This window comes from Ictalurus furcatus, chromosome 12, assembly GCF_023375685.1.
Source record: "Ictalurus furcatus strain D&B chromosome 12, Billie_1.0, whole genome shotgun sequence".
NCBI classification, from domain to species: domain Eukaryota; kingdom Metazoa; phylum Chordata; class Actinopteri; order Siluriformes; family Ictaluridae; genus Ictalurus; species Ictalurus furcatus.
Window position 1 is genome coordinate 2,268,098 of NC_071266.1, and position 20,513 is coordinate 2,288,610.

Here is a 20,513-nt window from a genome sequence, read left to right on the forward strand (position 1 = left end):
AGAACATGTAATTAAGGCAACATAAATTCACCAGCCACTTTATTGGAAATACTGGTAGGATACCCAATGCTCTCAGAATAGCCTCAGTTCTTGGTAGCATGGATTCAACATGGTGTTGTATACATTCATTTGAATTTCTGGTCCATATTGAAATCTAAATGCTGCAGATTTGTCAGCTGCACAATCATGCTTTGAACCTCCCGTTCTATCACATCCCAAAGGTGCTCTATTCAATTCAGATATGGTGACTGGGGAGGCCACTGATGTACACTGTACTCATTGTCCTGTTCATGGGAGCAGTTTGAGCTTTGTGCTTTGTGACAAGGAGCATTATCATGCTGGAAGTAGCCTTTATAAGATGCATGTGGTCAGCAACAATACAAAGGGTTCATTCAAAGGATGCTCAACTGGTATTAAGCGCCCAGTGCATGCGAAAAAGAAAAACATTTCCCACACCATTACACGTGAATTCTTAAATTGATTAATTGCATGAATATGCAGGTGTGGCCAGTGAGTGTAGTATTCTAAAGGTTAATGCACTGTTAGTCTCCACATCTGCAATAAGCATAATTTTAACAAGTTCTCCATTTGATTTGAATATCATCTTGCTATATTAATCTTTCTACTGAAAAACTAGCTAAAATTTGCTCAACATTAGAAGACCACAGACCGGTTGATCATATCATCCAGCTTGGCCAGGTCTGTGTGGGGGAATGCTGGCTCCTCCTCTTCCTGTGCTTGCTGAGCATCACCCTGATTATGTCCCTCCAGTGGGCTCAATGGGGATGTTTCATTAGAAGAGTTGGGGGAAGTTGTCTACAAACACACACACACACACACACACACACACACACACACACACAGACATATACACATCATTTGAAAATTAAATTCACCCTGTACTATATTGAAAACACATTATTAACACATTATTTGATGTTTTACTTTGTGAATTTAATTTATTTGTGAAAATATATTAATTTCAAATCTGATGACTGCAACACACTCCAAAAAAGTTGGGACAGTCGACTGTTTACCACGGTGTAACATCACCTTTTCTTTTAATAACACTTATTAAGCATTTGGGTGCTGAAAACACTACTTGGTTAAGTTTAGCAAGTGGAATTTTCCCCCATTTATCCAGTCTGCATTTTTTCAGCTGCGCAACTGTATGGGGCCTTCGTTGCCTCATTTCGCACTTCATAATGCACCACACATTCTCAATTGGAGACAGGTCAGGACTGCAGGCAGGCCATGCTAGCACCTGAGCTCTCTGCTTACGAAACCATGCGCTTGTTATCTGGACAGAATGTGGTTTGGCGTTGTCCTGCTCTGGATGGCAGCATATGTTGCTCCAAATTGTGTACATATCTTTCTGCATTAATGATGCCCTCACAGATGTGCAAGTTACCCATGCCATGGGCACTGACACAGCCCCATACCATGACAGACGCTGGCTTTCAGACCTGATGCTGATAACAGCTCGGATGGTCCTTTTCCTCTTTGGCCCGGAGAACACGACGGCTGTTTTGTCCAAAAACTATTTGAAATGTTGACTCGTCGGATCACAAAACACGATTCCACTGTGCTACTGTCCATCTCAGATGAGACCGAGCCCAGAGAGGTGGGCGGAGCTTCTGGACAGTGTTGATGTATGGCTTCTGCTTTGCATAATAAAGCCTTAACTTGCATCTGTGGATGCAGCAGCGAATGGTGCTGACTGAAAGGTTTAACAAAGTATTCTACATCCCATGTCAGGATATCCATTACACACTCATGACGGTTTTTAAGACAGTGACATCTGAGGGATTGGTGATCACACGCATTCAGAAGTGATTTTTGGCCATGCTCTTTACGCACCGAGATTTGACTGGATTCCTCGATTCTTTTAATTATATTGTGCATTGTAGAAGGTGAAATGCCCAAAATCCTACTGATTTGTCTTTGGGGAATGTTGTTCTCAGAGTGTTGGATTATTCCCTGGTGCATCTATTGGCAGATCGGCGAGCCTCGACCCTTCCTGGCTGTTGAAGGACTAGGCCTTTTTTGGAGGCTCCTTATATACTATGATTAGATGATTGCCTCACCTGTTTCACATCACCTTCCTGTCCCAAACTTTTTTGGAACGTGTTGCATGCATCAATTTCAAAATAAATGTTTACCTTCGAAAAATATGCTGTTGATTAGGTAAAACATACCTTGTATTTATAAGTCAAAGTACATTTACAAATCACTCCTCTTTGTTCTTATTAGCATTTTCCATACTGTCCCAACTTTTTCAGAATTGGGGTTCTATTATCTACATAGATATGAAATGAAACCTTTAACACTGATCAGCAAATTTGCTTTATTTTAGTTCTTGCCAATGCATTTAAGTCCCAGTGACCTAATACCATGATTGCTTTCTAAATAATTCTTCTAATACGCATGTACAAAGTATAGGGACTTTCCAATATCTGTATATGCATGAAATTTTTTTCCTTCTGGAAGCGGGTTGTTCTAATCTTGGGTAAAGCTTAGACAAATGTTAGGGTTTTCATCAAAACTATGCATTCAGATTACATCGCTCTCCTTGAGTCTGAGCAATGTGCACTGTGCAAAAGCTAACATAGAAAACATTGCCTATGCTGATAATTCTATAATTATAATGCTGAGTATTTAGTCACTTAAATTTTAATATTTTAATAAGTAATTCTATGTTTCCTGGGTCTGTCTCACAACACACACACACACAAACACACACACACACACACCTGGTTCTGGGGTAGAGGAGCTTGATTCTGGCTATCCGGGGCTTGGCTCTGACCATCCGGGGCTTGGCTTTGTCCCTGGTTGTCACTGCTCCCCATGGGGGAACCCCGGGTGGTGGCTGTCATGCTGGGCACAGGGCAGATCTTTGCAATCTTGTCTGCTTATTTAGCAGAAGCAAGAGAAATCACTGTACTATGGAACCAGAAGCTGAAAGATGAGGAGAGCAGCACCAGGAGCTTAGGTTGAGTTGCAGTGACCATTGCATAACCTGTAAGATACATGCAGATATGTAGATTTATGTAAATGAAGAGATAAAGCATGCAGATAGCAGCAGTACAACTACTGCCATTATTCTGTTATATTTTGTCATTTCTTTTTAACTTTCATTAATTTTTCCATTTGACTTTCTGATAGAAATTTCAGATGCATCATTGCCATAGTCTGTGTTTCTAATCTGTTAACTCCCTTACCACAGTGTTACAAGGACACGCTCCAATAGTAGCACTGAATATATTAAGGGGTGCACAGAACTGGTGCGAATGTGTGACCACGTTCCGAAATGCATGGGGTTAATTATTTCTCACTTGCGTACCAGCAAAATAGCTAATAGCCATTGACGAATAAATACAGTATATTGTTTTGCCTTGCGCAAAAGTAACACTGAGGGAGATGCTCAAAACACAACAGACATTAAGTAACTCCTTTGGCATTCTGCCAACTGCAGAAAAACGTCAGATCAAACCTGAGCGAAAACTGCCTCCAAGTGCCATAGAATGAATCCCATGACAAATGCACAGAAATGTGGTAAGATGTGTCATTCACATCATCTAGCAGACAAATCTGGTGCTTTTTATATAGGGACAAAAGATTTCAGTCATCATAAGGCTTTTATTAGGCTAAACATGCACATCCCACATCTTCCTATGTTGAGGACATTGCTTTATTTAAGAGGCTAGGAATCATTTCATTCTAGTCAAGGGGGAATCACGAATCAGAATGGAATTGAAGGAAAAGTCAGCTGAATTTTGGGGCCTGCTTTTTGATAGCTCTTTTCCATGACTCAGGCTTGTATTAGTGGACAATAAAATTGCTCTCCGTTTTCACAGATGAGGCTGCCATAAAAGTCATTGTCCCAAAACTATGGCAAATGACTGTGAGTGGGAATTCCCTTGTGTATATTATGTGCACTATACACACATGAGCAAAAGAAAAAAGAAAAGAAAATGTAGGGAAATGTGTCATATCTCAGCCCAGCCATGACTCAGTTTCCCAGGAGGCACCACTAACTACAAACATGGCTGCTGAGGACTACACTTCCCACACACGCAAGCGCTCGCATTCCCCGGAGTTCAAATCACACACACCTGCATCCCATTACAAACACACTCCCATCACAGCATAAGAGAAACTTTGGAAGCGAAGAGACTTTGTGAAGTAATGTTCAGTTGACTTCTTCTCTGCCACTCTCTAAGGCTTTTTCTCATGCGTTTACAAAGTTACTTTTGACCAGTGTTTCCGTCCCCGACCTCGATTTCTGCCTTTGTTTGTTTGCCTGATCGCCTGACCCTCGCCTGTTTATCGACCACGAACTTTGTCTTTCCCCTTTGGATTATTCTGCCTGGATTCTGTCACCCGCGACTGTTTCTGTCTCCACCCACGGTCCGTGACAGAAAGCTTCACAATATCAGGTGGTCTGAGTGGAGGCATGTGACATGTTGGAAATATAGTCTTTTGCCAGCCAACCAAATGCAACTGGTTATGACTGATGACAGCATCCCGAAGCATATTTGCCCAGACTGTTTCAGTGTTTTCTGGCAAAGATGGTTGACATTGGCAACAATTTGCAGCTCACCCCCCACAGGATTCAGCAGAAAAAGCTGGCCTTTGGATAGTTCACACACACAAACAATTTTGTTTCCAATGCTGATACTGACAGGGACAAGGCTGATTTACTCAGAGGATTAATTAAAGAATATGAAATCAGGTATGAATCCGTAAAGTCATGTCTAAAGACCTCCAAGCGCAGTTAGGCCCAAAAGTCCATGTCATCCAGTGTTGAGTCTGTAAACACTACCAATTTGTTCCACCGTTTAAAAAAAGGACACCATCTGCCATCGCTTTTGGCACCAGGAGATAACAAAAGCTGCAAGTAGGCTTGCCACCTGTTCCTCGTAATATCGTATCACCTATTGACGCACCAAAGTGAACATTTTTGGCTCAATCCGAAACTGAAATTTGTGGGAACACTTGACAGAAAACCAAAACTGAAAATTACACTTGAATTCATATTGAATAATACTTGAATAAAATACTTGAACACTTGAATAAATATTATGCTTTTTAATCATGTTCATGTGTTAGATTGAATATCAATTGAAAAAGGCAATGAAGTTAACACTTTTGCTAAAAGTCAAAAAGAACAATAAAACAATTTAAATACAGCAGCGTAGGGTAAAAACATTTTATTTTTGGCTCATACTTTCGGCCTTTTTTCTCTTTCGGACACAAATGGCATTTCCGGCGGCCAAAATTTTGGTGCATCCCATACTGAAAATATAATGCTGTGTGACTATTAGTCTAGTATTTTCATATGCATTGTTTCAAATATACACCAAGTGTTCACAGTGTCGAGAATAATGTAATAGTGAATAAACTCAACGCAGTTTCACAACAAATAGCCCAAAATCAGTGTTATGGGGAAAATGATGGGCAGATTGAACCTCAATGTCATCGTTGCACTGCTTACAGAGACTCAGATGCATGGTTCTTAAAAAAGGTCTTCCAACAAAAGTTCGCCTGTGAATCACAAGTGTGTGTCGAAGTAGGCTTGAATGTGAAACAGGATACGGTCCCTTCCAAAACTATTGGAACAGCAAGCCCAATTCAATTGTTTTTGCTGTAGACTGAAGACATTTGGGTTTGAGATCAAAAGATGAATATGAGAGTTTAGAATTTCAGCTTTTATTTCCTGGTATATATACATCCATCCATCCATCTTCTACCGCTTACTCCTTTTCAGGGTCACGGGGAACCTGGAGCCTATCCCAGGGAGCATTGGGCACAAGGCGGGGAGAATACACCCTGGACAGGGTGCCAGTCCATTGCAGGGCACAATCACATACACACTCACACACCCATTCATACTCTACGGACACTTTAGACACACCAATAAGCCTACCATGCATGTCTTTGGGGAGGAAACCGGAGTACCCAGAGGAAACCCCCGCAGCACGGGGAGAACATGCAAACTCCGCTTTGTATCAGCCCACCCAGTTTGTAGGTGAGAATAATATAGGACCATGTGACTGACAGGTGTTTCTTGTTACCAGGTGTGTCCTGTTAGACTGACTTTTTAAACAATAAACTGCTCTGAATATCTACTCTTGGTTTTAGTCTTTAGTTTTACCTGTGAAGACTGCATTTGTTGCAAAAAAGGATAAGCTCACGTGAAGATCAGAGATCAGTCAGAAAAGCAAGCCATTTTGACACTGAGAAAAGAGGGAAAATCTATCAGAGGCATTGCACAATCACTGGGCGTAAACAATACAACAATTTGGAATGTCCTGGGGGAAAAAAAGAAACCACTGGTGTACAGCAACAGACACTGAATGGGTTGGCCAAGGAAAACAACAATAACTGATGATAGAAACATTGTGAGAGCTGTGAAGAAGAACCTAAAAACAACTTTCAGTGACATCAACAACAATGACCACAGGGCAGGGGTGAAGGTATGACAATCCACTGTTTGAAGAAGACTTATAGAGGCCATACCACAAGATGCAAACCACTCATCTGCAGTGAGAATCGGAAAGCCAGATTGGAATTCGCAAAGAAATACAGAGACAAGAAACAAAAGTTCTGCAACCAAAATTAACATCTACCAAAGTGATGGAAAGGTCAAAGTGTGGAGAAAGAAAGGATCTGCTCATGATCCAAAACATACAAGCTCATCTGTGAAACATGGTGGAGGTAGTGTCATGGCTTGATCTTGCATGGTTCCTTCTGGAACAGACTCGCTAATATTTATTGATGATGTAACTCATGATGGTCGCAGCAGAATAAATTCAGAAGTTTACAGGAACATTTTGTCTGCCAATTTACAGAGAAACGCATCCAAATTAATCAGGAGGAACTTCACCATGCAGCACAACAATGAGCCAAAACATACTGCCAACTCAACAAAGGACTTTATCAGGGGGAAAAAGTGGAAGGTTTTAGCCTGGCCAAGTCAAAAACTAGACCTAAACCAAATCGAGCATGTATTTCGCCACCTGAAGAAAAGACTGAAGAGAGAATCTTCCCAAAACCAACAACTGAAAAAGGTTGCAATAAAAGCCTGGAAAAGCATCACATAAGAAGAAACCAACAATTTGATGATGTCAGTGAGTTGTAGGCTTGATGCAGTTATTGCAAGCAAGGGATAAGCAAACAAATATGTTCATATACTTTTGCATGCCTAAAAATTGGGTGGTCTGATGCAAAAGGTTCAATGTTTTATGTTGTTTAACACATCTAGATGTAAATTCCAGGAAATAGCTGAAATCATAAACTATCGTCTCATATCCAGCTTTTGATCTCAAACCCAAATGTCTTTGGTGTGCAGCACAAACAAATGAATTGGCCTTGCTGTTCCAATAGTTTCAGAGGGGACTGTATGTATGATTTACTGATTAGCTATAACAAAATGAATTAATTAGCTACTAGGCTAATTAAGCTAACAGAGCACTATAAAAGCTAGTTAACATTAGGCTAAATATTATTGTGTAAACTAGTAGACATATTTGCTAAAAGGTCGCCAGTTCACCGTTCGTCCTTCCTTGCACCACCTTTGATAGGTACTAACCATTGCATACTGAGAACACCACACAAGGCCGTTTTGGAGATGCTCTGATCCAGTCGTCTAGCCATCACACTTTGGCCCTTGTCAAAGTCATTCAGATCCTTACACTTGCCCATTTTTCCTGCTTCCAGCACATCAACTTCGAGAACTGACTGTTCACTTGCTGCCTAATATATCCCACCCCTTGACAGATGTCATTGTCACAAGACAATAAATTTTATTCACTTCAACTCTCAGTGGTTTTAATGTTATGGCTGATCAGTGTAAATTTTCTGTTCAATAAATCAATGTCAAATCATCATTAGTCTATGATTCTAGATGTTGTTAACACAATGATAAATCCATAGATGCAGGTAAAAGCAGCAAACTGTTTTAAAAGCAGCAAAATAAATAAACAAATAAAAAAAAAATATGGAAAGTAACAACCTGTAACCTATTTCATGAGTTTCATATGATGCTACTAAGTACAGTGGAGAAAGGAGGTGTTCTTTCATGTATACTTGTGTCATATTTTGTATACTGTGTGATGTATATTATGTTCTGATGATAAATATTTAATGATTTAAAACAGTAATGAACATTTCATGTATTCAGCCTGCATTGTTTAGAAGGATATTCTTTACAACTGACAGTGTAATAAAATCATCATGATATCATGATCATGAAGTGTCATGATAATTATCAAGCTCAAACAATATAGAAAAATTTATCGCGATAAAATTTCTGGCCATATCACCCATCTCTACTTCCAACAGTTTGGGGAAGGTCCATATATGGGTGTGTTTATCTAGTATCCACAAACCTTTGACCATCTTGTGTATATTGTATACGATATGATTAAATCAATCGATTTAACCAATGGAGACTCCACTGTATCTAATATGATAATGCTAATATACAAATAGAAGCTCTAACGTTCTATCTAATGTTCACATGGTCAACAACTTCTCAGTGTGGCACAAAAGAGTGCGGTGGTAGCTCAGTGGTTAAGACATCGGACTAATGTTCGGAATCCCCGTGAGACTAGAGTTCAAATCCCTGTGCTGCCAAGCTACCTGTCCTGGGCCTTTGAGCAAGGTCCTTGACCCTCTCTGCTCCAGGGGCGCTTCATCATGGCTGACCCTGCGCTCTGACCCCAGCTCCCTAATATGCTGGGGTATGTGAAGAAAATAATTTCACTGTGCTGTAATGTATACACGAATAAATAAAGACTCATTTTGAACAATAACATCAGCTGTGTGAGCTTCTAAAATAATGTCCTTTGATTATTAACATATACTGTATTTGCACAACAGTGCAGCCATACTGCTCCTGTCTGTACCTTTAACTCACACACACTTTGGTGATATCAGCCTCGCTTCTCTCTGACATTTTCTCCACTGTATATGTGGAGAAAGTTGATAAGTCTGACAGGCAGTTGAGGAGTAAAGGAGACGCGCATGCACAGGTGAGATTCTCCGTCCGGTTGCAGCCCTACTTGTAAGTATAGCGTGTCAAAAAAGCCAACAATTTCCATGTGGTGTACTTATTTTTTCACATGACATTGGTCACATGCTCCACCTCGACCACATCAATGAGGATGGCTGTGTGTGTGGCCCCTCCTTGTCCTCGTTCCACAATAAGCACTTTGGTCTTCTGGGTGTTGAGTGCTAGATTGTTGTTGGCACACCACGTTGTCAGGTGCTGGACCTGTTCCCTGTAGGCCGTCTCACTGTTGTCACTAATCAGGCCTACCAGGGTGGTGTCATCTACAAACTTGATTATGGAATTAGAGCCATGCGCAGGTATGCAGTTGTACGTGAAGAGGAAGTAGAGGATTGGGCGCAGCACACAGCCCAGTGGTACGCCAGTGTTCAGAATGAGGGTGGAGGAGTTGTGGTGGTCAAGCCTAACAGACTGTGGTCAGTAAGCTTGGAGATCAGCTTGGATGGAAGGACTGTTGAAGGCAGAACTGAAATCAATTAATAGCATCCTGACATAGGTGTTGCTAAGCTTGCTGCGATAGTCGGTGTTGCCGGTGTTACATGGTGTTTGGCCACACACTAATTACATCACTTATAACGCGTCTGCTCAATTCAGCATGAACCAAATGAGTCAGTCACAGCTCAGAACAGCAGGAGTCAGATTTCATTTATCACGTGATGAGTGAGGCGAGCTGACTGACAGAAGATGGTAGAAGATTTAGTTTCAAAGAGAAATGTAAAAGCGCCTATTTGGCAATATTTTTGATTTGTTGTTGTGTTTTTCCTTACGAATAATAATGAACCAACCATTCAAGCAATTGCCGCCCCTCAATTGGCGCTAATTCGAAAGCGAAAGTGAAATGCGAACAGCCGCATGGGCATTCATAAGCGATTTGAAAGCGAGGGGGAAAAGAGGGAAAAGCGCCAAGAACATCCCCACCCCCCGGGTGATACTGGTATTAGCGGTGTTGTCACACGTAGATTAACCGGTGAGAAAATTTCCTCACCGTCACATCCCTAGGTGTTGCTATTGTCCAGGTGAGTCAGGTAGAGTGAAGAGCCTAGGTTTGGCCTGTTGGGTCTGTAGAGGAACTGATTTTCAGGTGAGAGAGGACCAGCCTCTCAAAATACTTGGCAATGATGCGAGTGAGAGCGACAGGGTGGAAGTTGTTCAGGGTCACTGCAGCAGCATATTTTGGTACTGGTACAATGGTGGCTGCCTTGGAGCACTCGGCCTGGGATGCCTGAGCACTTGGATGGCCTGGGATGCCATCAGGGCCATCAGTTTTAGGTGAATTTACCCTGCTCAGGGTGGAGCACACATCACTGGTGGAGAATGTGAACAGCAGGTCATCAAGTGGGAGGTCAGCTTTGTTTTAAAGCTCAGCTTTGTTTTTACACTTTGGGAGCTGCTGTTACGGGAAAATAATGGCATCTCATCAAACAATCATGGATTATTTTTTGATAATAACATGTCCCAGTCATGTTTTATTTATTACTTGTTTTGCTTGTGGGTATTCTGATTTCAACTTGAGCAATTCTAAACAAATTGGCAGATCCATCATAAAAAAACCTCTCACTGAACAAACTAAAGCAAATCAACACCCAGACATTTGATATGCCCTAAACCACGAGTCAAACACAAGGCCCCGGGGGCCAAATCCGGTGCGCAGCCTCGTTTCACTTGGCCTGCATGAATTTGGAAAAAATAATACTGAAACAGTGTGTAGTACAGTACTGCACAACATTCTCACACCATTCAGAATTCAAAGCAGATCCTTACTGTAGCAACTGCCATTGTACAATGCACACGAACACATCTCACTTAACTAAAACCGACAAGCAGCAGCCTTTTACGGGTAGTTATCATGGACCGCAATACAACAAAAATTATGGAATCACAACACTTAGAGGATGTCCACCTGGCTTTTTTAGTTCATAGCATAAAATCTAATCACGGATATGACAAAATATTTTTGTATAGTAGCTGAACATTCAGGCTTGGTAAAACATACCTCAAAGAAATGTGATTAAATTGTTTTAATTAATGGTATATTTTTTCACAGATCAAGTAGGGGAAAAATAATGGAATCATCAAAAATAAAAAAAACAAAAAATCACAATTAGTACTTTGTTGCTCCTTCTCAAGCTTTTATGATGGCCTGGATTCTTTGAGGCATGGACTTCACTAATGAAAAACAATATTCTCCATCAAGCTGGTTCCAACTTTCTCAAATAACAGTTGACAGATCATCTACACAGGATGGAGCCTTGTCATGGACCAATTTTTTACATTTACACCATAGATTTTCAACCAGCCTGAGATCCGTACTGTTTGCTGGTCATGTCATTGAGTTGATATGCCTTTCCTGAAGAAAAGCTTTAACACGCTTTGCTCTGTGGAAAGATGCATTATCATTCTGAAAAATGACTTCATTACCACCAAACCTATTTTCTATCGATGGAATGAGAAATGTGTCCAAATTTTCAGCGGACACCTGTGCATTGTCTGTTGAGGTCTCCCCTGGTCCTTTACCTGATATGCAAATCCATATCATAAATGAGTGGGGAAATTTGTTTTCTTCATTCATCTTTATATGTTTCATTAAAACGGCACCAGACAAAAGTTCCAGCATCATGTCCTTGGCCAATGCAGATTTGTGATTCATCACTGAGTATCACCTTCATCCAATCATCCACACTCCGTGATTGCTTCTCTTTATCCCAATTTAACTGTGTTTTCTTCTGTTTAGGTGTTAGTGCTGGTTTTCATTAGGCTTTTCTATACGTAAATCCCATTTCATTCAGCTGATTTCCGACTTTACTGTCACAAACATTGACTCCTGTTTCCGCCCATTTGTTTTTCATTTGTTTTGTTTTTCATTTTCTATTTTCATGGCATATTGCTTTTCGTTTTCGATCCTGATGATTTGACGTCTTCCTTGGCCTACCCATGTTTTCCTTTATATAACCTTCCCATTTTGTTTATACTTGCACCAAATTTTAGACACAGCTGACTGGAAACAACCAACATCTTTTGCCATACTCTGTGTCAGATTTGAGGCATTCCATGCAAACGTCAACCTTACATTTTTAAGCTGTCCGGTTAGGTCTGTATTTTACTGTATTAACGTTCTGTAATAGAAATTTTAAGGAAATTGCCGTGTTTATCCACCACACATGACATGTGCAACAATACTAAAATGACATTTTCAACCAGCCATATTTCATGTTTTGAAAAGAGGGTTAAAAGAAACCTTATTTTTTTTTATGACTTAATATTAGAAATAAGCATTTTGCAGAAAGATGGACAAATGTCTGAGAAATAAATACACTCACTGTCATAACAGCGATGCCTTTTGAATTTATAAGGGTTATATTTAGGATGTCACAACGCTTCAGTACGGTCATGTCCGTAACGTTTTCAAGATGAAGTTTATATCATATAATAATTACTAATAGAAATAACTTAAAACTTTGTGTACAAAGCCAAATTATGTCCATGCTAATTATGATCAACTCATCTCTCTCCTTTGCTCTGAACAACCATAATAATGCGTTACAGATGTGACTGTTAAGGACGTTTCATATTAAATCACATGCCCAACACCGGCACACATTTGTTTACCACGATGTTAATGTTAGATGACTGACTTATATTACTGCGATCTGTTTCTGGCTTACCATATATTGGAACATTTTAGAAATGTAATTAATTCACTTATTCTAGTGACATTTTAGAAATCTAACAACAACGAGAACACCATGGAGATTTAAAGATTGCTACAATGTTATCGTTCTTACAGTATTTGAATAAATGTGTGCGTGTGAGAGAGAGAGAGAGTGAGCGAGCGAGTGTGAGATGAACAGGCATGCGCATATGTTCACTCAGCTGATCGCTTTCATCCTACAGAAACACCTCTGGCGATCACATGTTTTTTTCCCTTGCTCTTTTTCGCACACGCCCTCACCTTTTTTCAGACATCTGCTTAACACAGATTGTGTCACTTCTTTTTTCCTCCTCTTAATAGGTAGAATCCAAGTGACAGGCATTAATAGACGTGGTTAAAACATAACTACTGAAATTGTTAATACTTGTCAGGGGCGTTAGTTTGGACTGTTATTCATCCGGGGCTGAGCCCAGATTCTTCTCAAGCAAAAAAATTTTACCTACTTCTAAATAGACTGTTTCCATGCATTTATTTCTTGCATGAGAAGGATAATTGCTTAAAAATATGAAAATTGGACAATTGGATTTATCATAAAACTTACCTCAGACTGATAAAATATCAAACATTTTGGCTGTCTAACACGAGACTAGGCTAGTTTGGTGTTGCTAGCCAAGGGGAGGCACAACTAAGCTATCACTGTATGGGTTTAGCTGCTACAGTGCCATGCAGAGTGTGTTATTAGTCCTTATGCTCTGCTCATGTCATGTTCATGTAACTTGGAACTCATATAGACATTTACACACCTTGTTTTCCTGTTCAGTTTGAGAGCATGGTAGTGTTTCAGTTTCAACCCCTACTGGTAAAAAAAAAAAAAAAAAAAAAAAAAAAAAAAAAAAGCCGTTGTAACAAAACTCGCAGCAGTGGCAGGCAGAGCACAGACACAGAGGTGATTTGAGGGGAATTAGTCCACAGTTTATTTACAATATGTACAACCTTAAAAAAATTAAAGGGGTAATTTGAAGGAGAGAAGTGCATTGAGTGTTGTTGGCGGTCTGTTGATCCCTCTTCCCAGCTGAGAATGGTCACGAGGAGAGAGCTGTGCAGTGTCGCAGCAGTGACGTCCACCGGGGAGCAGCAACAATGGGGAGCCAGGGAGCATTGTCGTCCTTGCCTGTGGAGTCTTCTGGAAAAGTTCACAAAAAGACACAGAGTTAGCCGTTTGTTAGAAGGAGACTGCTCACCTTGCTGCTCCCGGCATGCCCTTTTACACTCTGCCACTGTCTCCCAGATGGTAGAGAGCTGCCACTGCAATTAGTGATCACCAGCCGTGCGTGGTTTGGACCGCCTCGCCTTTCAGCCATGCGCTGATGCTGTCCAATACACTAGAGGCGCTGAAAGGAAACTGTCCATTCAGCGCACCAGCGGCAGTCACACGAGGAGTGTTCTTTGACTTTTGGGTGCAATTAGTACTTTGTTGCTCCTCCTCTGGCTTTTATGACAACCCCCCCTCCCCCCAAAGCTCCGAGCCTACTGTCGCCAACCTTCGGGGGTGTGGCCCAGCGTTGCTCTCGGGAGCTTGGGGCCAGTTGTTGTGGCTGGGCGAGAGAGTACTCACTTTGGGCTCTGCTTCAAGTCCTGCGTGGACTTCCACCTGGTCACTGCTACCCACACCTTGCTTAGTGACGCCGTTGGTGGACCTTCGTCCTGCACCTCGTAGCTGCTGCTGAGTCCTGGAACTTCCCCTTACTCTGCAAAGGTGAATACTATTGTGCGTGGATTGATGCATTAGACCCGGTTACCCGTTTCCTGGAAAACTCTCCTTCTTCTGTGCTTGCGCCTGTAGCCTTCGTGGCCCTTTGCTCCTCAGCCACTAGGGGCAAGAAATCAATCTTGGCACTTCCAGAAGTCCAGGGGGCTTCCCTCAGCCACATTTCAGACTCTGTAAGGGTGGGTGCACAGGGTGGGTTCTCCACATGGCGGGTCCAGACAGCCAATAGGGGCTTTCTGGCATGAGCAGCAGATAGGGGTTCCAAGGGGAGGGAGCTTGTGACGTCCTGGGCTGCGCTGTTCCTGAGGTGGCTACAGAATATGAAGCATTGCAATAACATTTCATTTAAAGAATTACATTATATGGCCATGGGCATTGTTTCGACTCAGGACAGCAGTCATTAGCTGCTATTGTCAAGCAACTGTTTGGTGCAGAACACAACAGCGTTGCACATTCGCTGAGAGTAGTAGAACATCATAATGAAACTAAACTGGAATCCCGGAGATTTTCGCAAAATTTAGTAATCCCAGCTGGACGTTTTTTTTTAAGGTCCAAAAAAGAGGACATGTCTAGGAACAAGAGGACGTATTGTCACCCATATCCGTTTTCCCCCTTACACAAACTGACTGTGTGAACTAGCAGGATTGAGAGCCGTCAGCCAATAAGACACGAGCGTTTCCATGTATTTTCCTGCAAGCTCTGTCTGATTGGTCTCGCCTCCGTTTACTGAAGATAAAATACAACACACCTTTCACTGTGGATACAAAATTACAACACTGGCATCTTCTTGTACTGACGTTCTGTTACGTAGTAACAAACAATTCCAAGTGGAGAATTATTCGGGGCCAAAAAAACTAAAAATCTTCAGGGCTACAGCCCCAAATTCCCAGGACAGGTTACTAGTGATCATTTTGGCACCAAGCATAATACTGTGATTGTTTAGACTCTCGACTGCACATTGAACTGCACAAACTGGCTAAAAACTGTACGATCATTTTGACACAAAACATAATATTGCGATCATTTTTGACATATGATTGCGATTTGAACACCATGCATCCATCCCCTCCATCCATCCATTCTCCACACTGCTTGTCCTATGTAGGGTCGCAGTGATGCTGAATCACTGCGTCTCACATTGCAGGCAGGGAAACACCCAGTGGTAGTTCAGTGGTTAAGACAGTGGACTCCTGATTGGAAGATTGTGAGTTCAATTCCCAGCACTACCAACCTACCACTGTTGGGTCCTTGAGCAAGGCCCTTAACCTTCAACTGCTGAGATAAACCTTTAGTCGCTCTAGATAAGGGCATCTGTCAAATGCGATAAATGTAAATGTAAACACCCTGGATATATGGCACGTCCATCACAGGGGCAACACACAGACATACACTCATTCACACACATCTACGGGCAATTTAGTGTCTCAAATTCACCTAATCTGCATGTCTTTGGATTTTGGGGGAAACAGGCGATTTGAACTCTGATATGATAAACATTTAATATAGCTGCTGATCTAGCATGCAATTCTGTACCTTTTGTCGTCTCATGCACACACCAAATTCATGGCCTTGAACAATGCCATGCAGGTTACACCTTAAAGGCATCAGAGAAGCTGTGAACACAGGCTTAGATATTCCATAACCACTTGCAGTACTGTGATTCCTTCTTGAAGGAGTTTTATAACCCATTCCATTGTTTCAACTGACAACTCTTTTGTTGGGGCCAGGTTTCCTTTCAAAACATCCAAGGTTAAGGTCTGTAAGTACTCTCTTTTAACTGCAGACTAATGTGCATTTTTAGATTCGTGCTGCTATTTGTTTTAGAAATGCAAATTTTAAGGTGATTCTACAATTTCTTCCTCTACTTGATCTGGGGTAAAAAAATACCATTATTTAAAATTTTTTCACTTAACTTGTTTGAAGTATGTTTCACGAAGCCAGAATGTTCAGCTATTAAACAAATCGTTTTGTGTCATATCTGTGCTTTGCTTATTTCCTACAAAGCAAAAAAAGCCAGTTGAACATCCTCCAAGTGTTGTGATTCCATAATTTTTTGCCAGGGGTTGTATATACACGCCCTCCAGTTTCTAGAGCAACTGGCATAACCGCAGACTGTTTGCTATGCTTCATGTACGTCACACTCGAGTATAAAAACAATTCAGTAGTGTTGTGTTGTGCTGGCAGTGGCATAACCAGAAATTTATTTCAACGGGATGAGGAAATATACAACATAATATCTTGGCTGTTTTTCCAGATCTGTACAATTAAATTGGTAAGTGTTACGTGCTCATGCATTTCAGGTAAATGTCAAATGAGAGTAGGAGTGCAGATGACATGAATTTGTTATTTAATCATTTAAGGCAAAATCTACTGTCAAACAATCTTTCCATATTAATAACGCTGCCATAAAATAGCTTTATGACAGTTGCACTGGAAAAAAACAAAGTATTAAAATACCATGTTAATAACAGGAAAAATTACACCTTACATTATAAAACTTTTCTTTTGCAGTAAACTCCAGCGGTTCCTCCCCCAGCTCTCACGCTGAGATCTCTGTGCTTATAGTGTAGCTATCTAGCTAGTAACTGTTTATCATCACAGCAGATGGTATCCAATAAGATGTGATTAAACAATTTTAAAAACAAAGGAATGCATTCATGAAAAATATTATTATATTATTAAATTACATTTATTCTAATTGTATTATTTTTATTTAAATTTATTATAATTGGTGTAATAGATGTTATTAAAGCTGCAGTATTTCACTTTTTTTGGTTAAAAATGAACAAAAATAAATCATTGAGCAAGTACATAAAAAAGTCAGTGTTCAATTAAATTAAATTTTATTTGTGTAGCACTTTTAACAATACACATTGACTACGTTTACATGCACAGCAGTAATCTAATTATTGACCTTACTCTGAGTAAGATAATAATGTGATTAAGGTGTTTACATGAGTCGCTTTTAGAATACTCCTTTCATGTTCCCGTTTTACATGTTATAGAACATAATTAGATTAACAGATTAACGTGTCCTGTCGCAAAATGCGGTGAAAACTCTCACACGACGTTCATAATGTGATTAAGGTGTTACATGTCTGTAATACACGTCCATAATGCGACTAAAACAGGAATACTCCACCTGTCTTAATTCGATTAGTGTTTAATTCGAGTGTGACCTTAATTAGATTAAGATAAGTAAAAATTGCTGTTTACATGGTAGTTTCTTAATCAAAGTATGGTCTTAATCGGGTTAAGAGTGGATTATTGTTGTCCATGTAAACGCAGCTATTGTCTCAAAGCAGCTTTACAGAAACATATAAACACCAGATACACAATTTAAGTGTGTGAATTTATCCCTAATGAGCAAGCTGGGAGCGATGGCGGCGAGGAATTTAAAGACAGTGTTCAAAACTGTCTCCTTACCTTACAATGATTTGCAAATGTAAGCTTATAATAATGATTTATAATTTGAACTGTCTGGTCAGATTGATGTCATTTGTCTTTGCATGGTTTCGTCACGTCCGTAAACAGAAAGGAGAAGACACGGCTACTATATGGCGTGAGTGGGGGCTGAGGATGGTGGAGTGTTTGTAGCTTGTTCTTACAACAATTGCTTAATATTTAAACTTGTCACCTAGATGGCTGGCCCTTGAATCTCACAAACATGCTGATATGGCCCTGTATCGAATTACAGTTTGACAACCCTGTTCTAAATTATTCAATATATAATGCAATATTTTGACAGTTTTGTCGTCATTTTGCACAACTTGTGAAGGCTTCTGCAGATACAGCCCATTTGTTCATGAAATTCCACAATGAATTGTTTACGGTTAGTGTCCAAATGATTTACCCTGAGCGTACAGAATTGACATGATCACTTTGCTATGTGTAGGGAACAGGGAGGAGGGCATCATTTCGGACATCTCTCTGTCGTCCTATATTAAACGACCAAAAACTGAGGACACGTTATTCATGCCTCATACATCAGAAATCACAAGAGGTCATGTTATTACTGTACTAATCAGTAACGCGCATACATCATCATCATCAAGCTGAGAGTTAGGGGACTTGGCAGTTTAGCCTACAGCTCTCCCACCTAATGACACCTCCAGCACGTACACAGCGGACGACTGATGTTTTTGTATTGTGTTACAAAACCCAAATATACACTCATTTAATTCTTGTATAGCAGTAAATTTACCTTCCATAAGTGGATTCCTAAAAACCTAGCACCTCAGCTAATCAAGAAAATCTGCCCAGTGAACTATCAAACAATGATCACAACTAAGTTAACTACCAAATACAACTTCGTTTTTAACTAATTGCACAGAAATGATACAAAACCTAATACCATCTTGCTAAGAAGAACCAAGCTTCTATATTTCTCAATGTTCACAACCTAACGTTGTCGATAATATACACTCGAGGCCCGTTTAGCAGGTTGTGTAGTCTTTTCGGCCTAGTTAGCTTCCTGGCTAACATGGAAGTGGTTACACCTCATTAATGGCGCTGCCCTCGTTCGCCGACCATAACAATATTAGCTAGGCTGCTAGCCTGGGTGTTTGTATTAGCATCCTCAAATCTGACATGCGAGCCGTTTTACATCTTACAACTGAGTTTAAACTAACAGTGACATCAAAAGGCACAGCACTATTTCGTATAGCCATTATCGAGCAGGCTGGTCTACAAAAGGTGTCAGCCATTTTACTTTTAAAAAAAAATGCAGACAGCCGGACCGTCCGGCTTCTACACCCGTAAACTGTTGTTCATTCTGCCAGGGTCTGAAACGAACCGAACCGAACCGAGCCATAGCGCTACGATGCTTAACTTTTTTTCCTGTCTGATGTGTTGCCTACATATCATATATACATGACGCAAAACTACCAAACACGCCGTACTCTCGTCAACACAACATATGAGACTAACGTTAGTATTCTAAACTATGTGCACGCTCGCTTGTAAATATTACTTACCCAGAAATGAGATACACTTTCCTTATGGCCGTTAATCCGGTTGCTTGTTTTTCTAGAATACACAATCCAAAAAAAAAAAAAAAAAAAAAATCAGAAACGTATCCTTAACGAGTCTTCCCGATCATACATTATGGTCTTAAGGTGCTCTTGCTTCCTTGAATTTGTTGTGAGTGAATTTCCTGCGTCACTAGCAGCCCCGGTAACGCCACTAGTCGAGCTCCGAGTTTAACAATTCAGACCCAAAGACCCAGTCACCAGCAAGATACATAAATATGGCGGCTGCAACGAGCAGACACTGAAATGTACCAAAAACGCACGGTATCCACCGTTAAACCATTGTTTATAGCGTAGAGACGTTTTTGTTATATACATGCATGCACTTCTAAACCTTTTGTGTGTGCAGACCACGCCAACAGTGCCATTCCCCCTCGCTACTCATTATAATATTTACTCCACTGTTCTATTAGTCTGTTCAAATGACCACCATCCATTCATCAACTGATTATGGCACCCATATCCCATATGGAGAAAACGCAGTGCACGATACTTTTATGCTGTGAAGGTGGTGTGTTTGTGTCAATTTGTACCGAAGTGTAAAGCTGGTAATCCAAAAGAGTCAATTCTCAAATTCCAGACTGGGACTCATGAATCGACTCGATTTGATTCCATACAGTGGAAAACTAATCGGCTCATTATCTAATTTTCTCAAATATGAGAAATTAGATAATGATATCACCCAAATCTAAGTGACTTCGTCGGATTTCTTGAATCGGACAATACTCGGATGATTAGTAGACCCACCCACTGACTGATAGCCATCTTGGTCCACATTACAAACTCCAATAGTAACTTAATGTTAAAACTCGCATGATAAAATTGACTATTGACTGCAGAAGATGAAGTATTATTGAAATTTTTTCTTTTCCCCCCTCTCTTTATATATATATATATATATATATACACATATATCTATATATATATTAATTATCCATCCATCCATCTTCTATACCGCTTATCCTTCCTTCAGGGTCACGGGGAAACCTG

At 40.5% G+C, this 20,513-nt stretch overlaps 1 protein-coding gene across 3 annotated transcripts in view; it reads right to left on the reverse strand.

Moving 5' to 3' along the window:
* Positions 1-20,269, reverse strand: part of LOC128615476 (probable ubiquitin carboxyl-terminal hydrolase FAF-X) — a 59,244-nt gene extending 38,975 nt beyond the window's left edge. For all 3 annotated transcript variants that reach the window (XM_053637608.1, XM_053637607.1, XM_053637609.1), the window contains exons 1-3: positions 19,470-20,269; positions 2,754-3,019; positions 671-816 (exon numbers count right to left, since the gene is read on the reverse strand). In XM_053637608.1, coding sequence (XP_053493583.1) covers positions 671-816; positions 2,754-2,876 — 269 coding nt within the window. In that variant the 5' untranslated portion in view covers positions 2,877-3,019; positions 19,470-20,269. The remainder of the gene's footprint in view (positions 1-670; positions 817-2,753; positions 3,020-19,469) is intronic.
* Positions 20,270-20,513: the final 244 nt, after the last annotated feature.